This window comes from Protopterus annectens, chromosome 2.part2 (assembly GCF_019279795.1).
Source record: "Protopterus annectens isolate FY-2018-M chromosome 2.part2, PAN1.0, whole genome shotgun sequence".
In the NCBI taxonomy this organism is placed as follows: Eukaryota; Metazoa; Chordata; order Ceratodontiformes; family Protopteridae; genus Protopterus; species Protopterus annectens.
The window spans coordinates 838,563,581-838,575,848 of NC_056730.1; the positions used below are offsets into that span (position 1 = coordinate 838,563,581).

General features: G+C 38.6%; 1 protein-coding gene across 1 annotated transcript in view; it reads left to right on the forward strand.

The window, feature by feature from the left end:
- The window catches only part of ADGRV1 (adhesion G protein-coupled receptor V1), a 3,979,741-nt gene that overhangs the window by 324,242 nt on the left and 3,643,231 nt on the right, over window positions 1-12,268 (forward strand). The window contains exons 12-13 of the mRNA XM_044064182.1: window positions 9,924-10,050; window positions 10,185-10,367. Coding sequence (XP_043920117.1) covers window positions 9,924-10,050; window positions 10,185-10,367 — 310 coding nt within the window. The remainder of the gene's footprint in view (window positions 1-9,923; window positions 10,051-10,184; window positions 10,368-12,268) is intronic.

The following is a 12,268-nucleotide window of genomic DNA, read 5'->3' on the forward strand; positions in this document are numbered from 1 at the left end:
TAGAGTATCACCAATTAACCTACAACATTTATTTCTGATGTAGCAGTAATATAGAATAGCTGTCCAAAACTATGCAAGTACACAGACGATGTATAGAAGCAGTACAGAGGTTAGTCCAACTAAGAAGTAAGCACTATGAGACAGCAATACTGATCTTTGTGTCCCTGTGCCACCCACTGCATATTTAAATACATATACACAAAAATAGTGTTGTGAATTGTTTGTGCATTGTTTGCATTATGTTGTGGTTAATAGAGAGAAAAATGTGAAGAGCTCAAGAATAGAATAAATATTCTGAAGTATTTATATTATTATAGTAATCACTGATTAATATTAATTATATAATATGCATGCAACTATATAATATGTATACATGAACTGGCTACAGCAAGAAAGACTGAATCCTAACATGCTGAAAGTAATAACTAGATGCATCTTTCTTTAAAAGTGCACACATGTAAACTCCCCCCTTCATCCCAATCAAGTAGGCTGTGCCCCACCACCTCTCTACTAATTCTGAGGTTGCATGTCCTTAGACTAAAACAAAAGTATTTTTTTGACTTTTTTTAATCTCTGAACCTATTTGGATGGCATTTTTATCTGTGGGTCATTTATGTTTTTTCATGTTTGGATTTTTTTCTATTTCCCATTTACTCCAAGGACTTATGAACAACTAATCAAAATAGATTAATTGAGTGTAGGGGTACAGCAGTCTCCAGATGGGCTGTGCATGGGGTTGTCCCCTCTCCAACCTCTGCAAATAAGTCCTGTCAATATGTTGATTTCATAATTTGATATGGTTTTCAAATGCCATTTTACTTTTGGGCAGTCACATTCATGCTTTTCCTCTCAGTATTTTTGGATTCAGTCTTTCTGGCATCAACCGTCTCATGAAGAATCAATTTTAAACAAATTAACAGAGATGCTGGAGGGAAAAAATGCACAGTCTGACCATCCAAGATTGTATTGCCAAATATTTTAGTTTCACTTATTCCATCTACCCTGTACAGGTATGAATCCTTTCGTTGACTTGTTCTCCCAACTTTCTTTGACAATGCATTAGATGCCTTATCACTGTCTTCTCACATTATTATTTATTTATTTGTATTTGCTTTCTGAGGCAGAGCACTGATCTCCATGGACCTTTTTTATCAGCCTGGGAGTGGTGCCTGGTTAAGAGATTTGCTCAGAGTCACACACGTAGACAATGGAAATTGAGGGAATCAAACCTTGTACCACTGAACTAGAGGAAAGAGCTCATTAATCCTATAAGGCAACTATCAGACAATTTTGTTAATTTAAACTTGAATCTTGCTTCTTCAGCTACTAAAACACATATTCTAAACCTTCTTGAAGTAGTCCTGGTGCAGTACAGTGCTTTACACCAGATACCTGCCTGACGATACCAGGGTCTGGAGTTTAGTCCTAAAGTCTAGTCAGTGTTGTTATGAAGCTTTGCATTTTCTCATATTTCTCTGTGGACTTGACTTGGTGCTCTGGTTTCTTTCCACATACCAAGACATGTTGCTTGATTGGCTACATCAAACTGTCCAAATATGTGCTGTATATACTCTTGCCATTGCAGTCCACATCATAGCTGAAAAGGGTCTGAGGACAACCAGTTTACTTTTCTAGTAAGCAAATAAATATGTATCTCATCCTTTGTCATTGTGGTACATATTGAAACACAGTATCTCATCCTTCATCATTGAGGTATATATTGATACACAATATCACATCCTTCATCATCGTGGTACATATTGAGACACAGTATCTCATCATTTGTCATCGTGGTACATATTGAGACACAGTATCACATCCTTCATCATCATAGTGCATATTGAGACACAATATCTCATCCTTCATCATTGAGGTATATATTGATACACAGTATCACATTCTTCATCATCGTGGTACATATTGAGACACAGTATCTCATCATTTGTCATCGTGGTACATATTGAGACACAGTATCACATCCTTCATCATTGTAGTGCATATTGAGACACAGTATCTCATCCTTCATCATCGTGGTACATATTGAGGTACAGTATCTCATCATTCATCATCATGGTACATATTGAGACACAGTATCTCATCCTTCATCATCGTGGCATATATTTATTTATTTATTTTACATTTCTTAACTGGGAAGGCCCGACTGGATATATGTCCATTTTCAGCGGAGGCCTGGGGAGAAAAGCTCCATACAGTAGACATAAGACAGCAATAGAGAAATACAATCCAGAGACTTTTTTACATAATTACATAATGAAACCATTCCATTATAAGAGTAATTAAAGAATAGAGGTTATACAATTTATTTGTAGGTCATTTTTGAAGTTCCCAGGCCAACATTCAAGAGGTACATATATAATTATGTTACATAAAATACGTTCTAGACTTCACTTAATCACATGGCAGTACAGAGTAATATAGGTAGGATGCAGAGATACTGCTAAGAGACCATAGTTAGGTGAACAGTAGTAAAGTGTGGGGAATTAGTCAGGGGTAGAGCAAGGACAGAGCCATCGCAAAGTGAAGTATTGAGTAACGTTCTTTTTAAATTGGGTTGGAGAGGGTTGTAAGGTTAGTTCTGTAGGGAGAGAGTTCCAGACTTTACCAACAGAGTTCATAAACAGAGCTTTCCCAGCTGAGTTGTTTGCTTTGAAGGTGAAAGCTAACATTTTGTTAGAGAATCGGAGAGTTTTAAGGTTATGGTAGGGGGTGATGAGTGTTTTAAGATCGGGTGTCCATTCGGGCTAATAGAGAATCTTGTGGGCGATTATTAGTTGGCTAGTTAGTAGAAGGTTAGGTAGTTCAAGCCAGCTTAGTAGTTTGAGGTTGTGGCAATGATGGGTCCTATAGGCAGAGGCGGTGGCAAATCTGGCAATGTGATTATGGCAGGTTGTGAGTTTGTTCAGGGAGGTTTTATTCAGGTTGGTGAATAGGGGGGAGGCATAGAGAAGTGTGGATAGGAGATTAGTGTGAACAAGAACAGTTCTGGCAAGGGGAGTTAAGAAAGGTTTGATTCTATGTAGAGAGCCAAGTTTTTTATTTACTGTTTTGATGGTGTGGTCAATATGCAGATCAAACTTTAGGTTGTTGTCAACTATGACTCCTAGTAGTTTGGTTGAGGGGTCTGGTGAGATAACAGTGCCATTGTTAGATGTAATGGAGAAGGTTAGAGAGGAAGTCTTATGAGATGGGGACAACAGGAGCAATTTGTTTTTTTGGGGGGGTTAATATTAGACAGTGATAGAGGAGCCAATTTTCAACCATGGTAAATGTGTTTTGAGATAGTGTCAGTAATTTTTCTGGGGTTGTGGCAGAGCAGATCAGGGTTGTGTCATCCACATACTGGATACAGGTAGTGTCTGGTATTACTTTATGTAAGTCGTTAATGAATATGGAAAATAGGAGGGGCCCTAAGATGGATCCTTAGGTGAATTCAAGAGTTATAGGTAAGAGGGTAGATAAGTTGTCTTTCCATAGGACTGCCTGTTGTCTACCTCCCAGACATGACTTAAACCATTGTATAGCATGGGTGTCTAGGGAGATTATTTCTAGGGTTTGCAGGAGAAGTTGGTGGTTTACCATGTCTAAAGCTTTGGAAAGATCTAGGAAGATGGCTGAGGAGAGTTTATTGCTATTACGGTTGTGATTTATGGCATTGGTGAAGGACAGTAGGACAGTGGTGGTACTATGGTTTGGTCTGAAGCCATGTTGAGAGTTTGACAGGTGATTATTATCAAGAAGATAGGCTAGGAGTTGTTTTTGGATACATTTTTCCAGGATTTTAGCTATAGGAGAGAGTATTGCTATGGGTCTGTAGTTTGAGATGTCAGTGCAACTGCCTCCCTTGTAGATTGGAATGATATGGGATACTTTCCAGGTAGTGAGAATGGTAGCTTCAGATATGGATCGGTTGATCATAATGGATATAGGGTAGGCTACAGCATCTGCTGCTTTTTGTAGGTAATTTGTTGGTAAGAGATCTGCGGCAAGGGTAGTAATTAGAGTAAGGATAAATAAAGTTGAGACTGGTTGAAATTTGTAGGTGGTTTGGGTAGTTGGTGTAGAGGCAGAGGGATTTAGTGCACTGGGGGAAAAGTTATTGGCTAGGTTTTGGATAGTTTCTGTAAAGAAGCTTTTGAAGGAGTTGGCTACCTCTGCTGGAAAATGTGAGTTGTAAGTTGAGGGGACAGGGGTGGTAGATCATCCTGGATGGAGCAGTGTGTTTAGAGTTGCCCAGAATTTATTTGGTTTGTTCTGGTGTTTTTGTTGTAGGTTGTGATAGTAGTTCTTTTTGTCGGTAGTGACAGATTTTTTTTTGCGTCATTCCTTAATTGTCTATAATGTTGTTGATCTGTGAGGTTTTTTGAAGCATGCCAAGTGGCCTAAGCTTTATTTCTTAGTAAGATGTTTTGCCTAGTTGCAGCTGTAAGCCATTGGGTGCTTTTGGTTTTAGTCTTAATGGCACAAGTTGGAGTGTGGCTCTCTAGGATGGATAAAAATTTAGTATTAAAGTATTGTACAGCTTCTTCTAGTGGGAGATGCTTTAGAACTGACCAGTTGCAAAGTTTAATGTCTGTTTAGAAATTCTTAAAGTTAAAATCTTTCTTGTTTCTGATTGTTTTATTGGTGGGTTGTTTGTGGATTTCAGCCTTTTGCCTGATGATATAGGTGAGATGATGATCACTTATGTCATTGGGCAAGGTTCTGGCTTTATACATGAGTGGGTGATTGTTAATAAGTATCCAATCTAATATAGTTTCTTTATTGTTAGGTTTAGTGATCCTGGTGGGGGAGGATATGGCTTGTGAGAAACCATAAAGGTTAATGTGGGAAGTGGGGGGTTCAGAGGAGCATGAGTACCAGTCTACATTAAAATCTCTGAGTACAATGGTTTCTTGGGGATAATTATTTGATAGCCAGTTTAGTATGTCCTCAAGTACTGGTATGTTTTTGCCTGGGGGGATGTAGACACAGATAATATATATATACTTCTGCTTTTATTGATGTGTAGTTTAGTAGTAATGATTTCAGCATTAGTATTTTGGAAGGGTTGATGACTGTCAATGGTCATTTCTGGCATGGATTTGTAGGGAACAGCTACCCCCCCTCCTTTTTTAGCAGTGCGGTCATGTCTAAATATATTGTAACCTGGTGGTATGACCTCACTATCTAAGGTGCTTGGTTTGAGCAAGGTTTCAGTGAGACAAAGAATATCAGGAGAAAGGTGATCTAGTAGGGCATGGAGGTGTTGAACTTTATTATTTACACTTCTGATGTTTAGATGGCTCACCAGGAATGAGTTAGGAGATCTGTTTATGGTATGGTTTATAGAGGATGAGGTAGTATTGATGCTAGAGTTATTGGTAGAGGATGGACCTGGGTTTGGGTGGATGTCACCATCCCTGGTGAGATTACTTTGATATTTAATGATTAATTTCAGAATCTTATAAAGAAGGGTTTGGTATTTTTTAGTTTTTGGGCTGATGTAACAATTTCTAATAGTATTTATGAGGTGTTTGATTGGATAGTTAAGGGGGGAGTAAGTAGATGTTCTAGCTTATTAGATTCAGGCAGTGTGATAGTATGGCTTCTTGGGGAGTGAAAAACATGAATCACTTGTTCCTATGCAGTTAGTAAGTAAGGGATAAGCAACAGTGGCATTATGGAGTAGGTTAGCAATAAGTTGAATGGAGGTAGTATTGGGGCCATGGTGGGGTAGGGGTGCAGGTAATGGGGTTTGAAGTAGAAGGAGAGTGATTAATGTGGGTGTGGTGGTTAGTTGATTAGGTGTTAGGAGGTGGTGTGTGGTAATGTAGTATAAGTGTAGAGGTGCTGGGGTGGGTGGCATTTGGAGGCAGGGTAGGGGAGAGGAGTGAGCCCGCAGGGTGAACGGAGCGGGTAGAGCCAAGAAGAAATGAGAGCTATAAAAAAAACTATCAGAAACTACAGCTCATACACTTAAAGATTGGGCTGGAGCTATGTTGTGGGGGAAGTAGTGTAGGCAAGATATAAATATGGGTTGGCTAGTCCAGGAGGGGAGAAATAGTGGGAATAACTGCTATCTTTCAGGAAGCACATAGGAAGAATAATGCTGTGGTTTGCCATGGTCTATGCTGCCACCTAGTGGCAAAAGGAGATGGCAAACTGAAGGATAGAGTATTGAGACACAGTATCTAATCCTTCATCATTGTGCTACATATCGAAACACAGTATCTCATCCTTCATCATTGTGGTACATATTGAGACACAGTAGCTCATCCTTCATCATCTTGGTACATATTGAAACACTGTAACTCATCATTCGTCATCATGGTACATATGGAGACACAGTATCTCATCCTTTGTCATGGTGGTACATATCGAGACACAGTATTTCATCCTTCATCATTGTGGTACATACTGAGATACAGTATCTCATCCTTCATCATTGTGGTACATATTGAGACACAGTATCTCATCTTTCATCATTGTGGTACATATTGAGACACAGTATCTCATTCTTCATTATCGTGGTACATATTGAGAAACAGTATCTCATCCTTCATCATCATGGTACATATTGAGACACAGTATCATATCCTTCATCATCGGGGTACATATTGAGACACAGTATCTCATCCTTCATCATCGTGGTACATAATGAGACACAGTATCTCATCCTTCATCATCATGACAGATATTGAGACACAGTATCTTATCCATCATCGTGGTACATATTGAGACACCGTATCTCATCCTTTATCATCATGGTACATATTGAGACACTGTATCTCATCCTTCATCATCGTGGTACATATTGAGACACAGTATCTCATCCTTTATCATCATGGTACATATTGAGACACTGTATCTCATCCTTCATCATCGTGGTACATATTGAGACACAGTATCTCATCCTTCATCATCGTGGTACATATTGAGACACAGTATCTCATCCTTCATCATCGTGGTACATATTGAGACACCATTACCTTATTGTAGTGCAGTATTCTGGTTAGGAATTTTGGTGTGCTAGCTATTTAAATGTAGACCCACTGGTGAAAGATGACATAAGTGTTCAACAATGAAAGATTGACGGGGTGATATGGCTCATATCTCTGGCTAAAATAGAAACAGGAAAAAAACACACAGTTTGTACAACGCTGAAGCTTCTGTGCCCATTGCCTTCTTCTCACCCATCTCTTTGGCCATTTTGTGACATGAATGGCACATCAATTAGAGCCAGAATGTCTTTTGCTTGACTTTTTTTAAACTAAGATATTCCTGGACAGGATTGTGTTATATTAAAACAATGTCTTTTTAAAATCAGTCTTAGGCTGCAATTTTACAAACTCTGACATTCTGTTGTGATGGAATGACAGAAAATCAGAGTTTGTACATTTATTTTCTAATTACTGCTCAATCATTTTGATTTCTGTATAGACTGGAAAAAATGGATTGGTCATGGTGGCAAACCTGTGGCAGTGAGAAGATGAAGCAGTTGATGGTTTGCTCTCATATCCTGGAAAAGGAAGGTTTGTTTGGAGACTCTAATGCCTGTACTGCCCCTAGTGGAGGCCAAGGGACTTGCAGGGCATCACAGGTTAGACAGGAGGCAGCAATGGCACCTTATGTCATTGCAGTAGCTATGGAGTAAATCCAAGATAAGTACAGTCAGACCTCTGCACGTACGGCTACTGCACGGCTCAGAAGCATCAAAGAATTACAAAAACATGGTAGAGCCAGCAAACAGTGGACCATAATCCGTTTATTGAGGGAAGAAGGAAAGAAACATACCGGTTATGGCCGAAACTGGTATGTTTCTTTCCTTCTTCCCTCAATAAACGGATTATGGTCCACTGTTTGCTGGCTCTACCATGTTTTTGTAATTGCAGTAGCTACCCCCACACTAAGGTAACATGACCAGCCTCTGCAAGTATGAGAGCTTCCAGCTCTACTTTTGAAAGATCTTATAGGACAGTCACTTCTTGTGGCTAAAACACTGAGTTATACAATGCCACAAATAGTTGTGAGGCTTACCCATTGATGGGTCAGGCCATGAAAAGGAGCCACTGGGAACTAGGGCTGGGTGACCATGATAGGGCAAACAGCCAAAGGCAGTACATGGTTAGAAGGGAAGATGTATAAAGAAATAATAGTAGTAATAATAATAATAGTAATAATAAAATAAAAGAAAGTTAATGTCCAGATTTCACTTTCTTGTGAAACAAGCATTGAGGTCTGTGAGAGAATCATGTTGATTGCCGAGAAGAACATTTAGTAAGTAATAAAAACCTTAAAAATAACTTGACAAAAGCCACTTTTGACAAACCTCATACATCGCTCTATGTTGAGGGACAACCCTGTTATACCCCCTCACTTATATATACCAATTTCATGGTCAAATAACAGTCGGGTAAAGGGCAAATTTCACTGATGCTGAAAGTGTTTTTAGTGAAGTTACTGCAAGATATTCGCAGTTGCTGAAAGAGCACTCTATCAACTGACAGGCTTCTTTTGTCAGTGGTTTCAGCTCTAGTCTTTCAAGTCAGGTCCCTAGCATTTAAGCAATTCTTCACTTCTGATTTACCCTTTGTGGCATCTAGTGGTCAGGGGTAGATTCTCCAGACTTCTGTTGTCTAGAATTAAACCATATGGACTATAACAATGCCATGTCATTTGTTTCTTCTGTGCATTTTATGCATTGCAGTCTGGACCCTGATCCTACATGACTAGTTATGACGGGTCTTGTGTTCTTGGATACATTTTCTAGATAATGAGATCTGCTTTGAGAACATGTGGTGTTCTCTGAATCCTTAAAGGAGGCTTTTCTTACCCCTCTTCTGAAGAATCTATTACTTGATCAGTACCTTCTGAAGAATTACTGTCTGGTCTTTAACTTCCCATTTATAGGAAATATTACCGAGAAGGTGGAACATACATGGATGTATTCCTTTCTGACATTTTCTGAACTATTAAGAGAATAGTCAGTCCAGGTTTAGATGAAGGCACAGTTCACAGATTACCTTTTTATGAATTTTGAATAACCTTGTTCTGGTGTGAGCTCAAAGAATGTGTCCCATCTTGATCTTACTCAGTTTTTCTGTGCCATTTGATGCCATGGACCATGGGATCTTTTTAATACACTAAATTGCTGTTGCTTTATGGACTTAGTGCTAGAGTGGTTTTCTTCTTGGCTTTCGAGTTGCTTCCAGAAGGTGGTGTTAGGGCTGAATTCTGACATTCACATTCCATTGGAATGCAGCCATGTCTCAGGGTTCTTTCTTGGCTGCCATCTTGTTCACTGTAATAGATTTTGTTCACACCTTGTTCACTGTATGCATGTTGTTCACAGTATACATGCTGCTGCTAAAATAAGTCATTATGGGAGAGATATATATCACCAAGAAAATGTTGAGGATATCTGGTTTTGACACTCCCCTTTCTCAGGATACGATTTTACAGTTCTTGAGGACTGCTTAGATTCAATTTCCCACTTATTGAGCCAAAATTGCCTTAAGCTTAAGTTGATAAAGACTGAGACCTTGTTACTTCCTGCCACTGCTTACCCATCATATTTCCACTTCTTTCTAGTTTGATGACACACAAGAATACTATATGGAGTTTGTGTCCCACTTTTTTGAACTGGTTGTGATCCTAGATGATAGACTATCACTCTCTCATTCTATTTTCAATGTATCCATGTCTTTCTCTATCTATCCATCAGCATATAGCTGTGAAATAATTTTGTCAGACAATACTGAATTTCTTTTGTAACAGGACATTATGCTAACTTAAATTATACAACACAATTTCAGTTATAAACAGTCTGCTAATCCATTTTGACTTATAAATGTTCCTGCTAAGTCTGATTTTATAGCAATACAAAGGTGACTGAAATCTGCAAATGTTTTGTCTTTCAACAGAACCAGTGCTGAAAATCAAATTCTCAAATCAGGCTTTACTAGTCGCAGAATTGTCATAACTGAAAATGATGACCCTGGTGGAGTGTTTGAATTCTCTATAACTTCCAGAGGGCCTTATTTTATTAAAGTGAGTATTAAGTACCAGGAGTTCACATTTCATGCAAGTATTCAGTTTATTTGCATGCAAATGACAACCCTAAATGCAGTGTTGAGAAGTGTAGAGGTTTTTTTTGTTGTTTAAAGAGAATACTTTTTTTTTAGGAAGGTGAAACTCTAGAGCTGAGGATAATTCGGAGCAAGGGCACACTTCTGAAGCAGTTTGTGCGTTGCAGTGTTGAAAATGGAGAAAACGAGTTCTATGGAAACAATGTGATCCTGGAATTTGCTCCTGGAGAACGTGAAATAGCAATAACCTTGCTGGCAAGGAAAGATGAAATACCAGAGGTAGAGTAGCATTTATTATTTGAATAATGGAGTGGTTTACACACTACAGTACAGGCTACGCTTTAATGTAAATTCTGCAATGATAATATGAAATAATATATAATGAGTGGGTATGAAAAGAATAAGTTTAGTAGTTACTGTGGTTAGCTTTAGTTGGTCTCCTTCCCTGAGCTACGTACATGGAGGTGGAATCATTTATCAGTTTCTTGTCAATGCCTAGTTTGCTGTACTCACCTGTGGTTAAAGCCCTGGTTGTAACATTGTTTGCATAGATTGTGTTAGTAACCTACATTTCAGACTAGTTTTCAAGGGAAACTAGGAGAAGCATCTCATGGCCTGCATTCCCTCCATTCTTGAGGAAAGGTATAGGACCATGTGCTGTTTTCTTTCAGCCTTGGGGAAGAGTGGGGAGAATGCATGAACAAGCAAGGACTCTTGTCATACTCGACAGCCAACCTTAGCTTGAATGTGCATGTGGTAGGATATGCATGCTTGTTGTTTGAAACATTCCACATTAGACACTGGAAGAAAACAAGTAAGTCCACCCTCTCCTTCTGCATGCCAAAAGTGAAAGCAACCAGATTTCTCCTCTCTGTGCCTAAGGATTTATGATCAGTGAACTAAAAAAAATGTTATCAAGTATATTTCAATGAAGGCAACTTCAATACCTGATCAAAGACAAAAGAACAACAAAAATATATCTCTGTCTATCTATCTGTCTATCTATCAATCTATAGATTGATATAAAATAAATATGCCTAAAACTGTTTGCTGTGGGATGCAAAGACCCTTATTCCCACCGTGCAGGGTAGAGTCCCTGAATCATCTCTTTTATATAGTTAACTGTGTGATCACTACTTCAGTAAAACACATGGCTATTTTCCTAATGCAGAAAATCCAGTCAAAAGAACACCTGTCAAATTGCATTTGATTAACTGAATATCTCGCAGCTGTGATTTAAATAATACAAGAACTATACTTTCTTGAATATTGGACATCCCTAGTTGAGGACGCGGTATGAGGAAACTGGTAACATACATGTCTTTCATGATGGAAAGCTGTGGGTTCTAGTTCCACCCCCAGGTACTTGGATTCAGTTTCCAGTACTGATACTGCAGTGCAGCATGTGGGAGAGGGGGATAATGCTGTACCTCTAAGTGTGCTGTACTATGAATAAGTCATTAAGCTGAGGTTGCATCTGCTTGATATGGTGGATGTTAAATAGCCCTTAGAACTTATCAAAGAGAGAAGGGGACATTCCATAGTGCCTTTGCTGACTTTAACCTATTCAGTGCAAATACTACCTTGGGTCTCTCCAAAACAGAGGCTGTTGAGTAAGGAGAATGTAGGTGCTAGAGCAAAATGGTAGAAACACTGAAGGTATCCATGCAAAGAACTAAAAAAAAAGTCCACGTGTCACTGAAAAAATGTACTGTACAGCCGTTGAGAATCTGCATGGATTTTTTTGTTTAGTTCTTTGCATGCATACCTTCAGGGGATAATATACTCTTTCTCCAGTCCATTTATTGAGAACACTCTATTGCTGAAGTTAAAATAATTTTTGAAGCTTTTCTACCAAATAGTTATTATTTTGAATAGAATATGGGTTGCTTAAGAAGGTAATACCCATTGGTCTGGCTAATGTGTAATTTTTTTAAACATTTGAAGACCATAACAATGTCTCCACAAGATAACCTTAATGTTTCAGAATATTCTATCCATTCCAAGTTGGAGCTGAGGCTCATAAATGTAAATCTGCGTGCCATGTTCTACAACAGATTTTTTAAAATATCTTTGTTAAATGGATAAGCTTTTCAGTGGCAACCTGGGAGGACTGTGTGGTTAAGCGACTTGCTCAGAGTCACACAATAGGCAAATTAAGGTGGAAAGAATTAAATCCT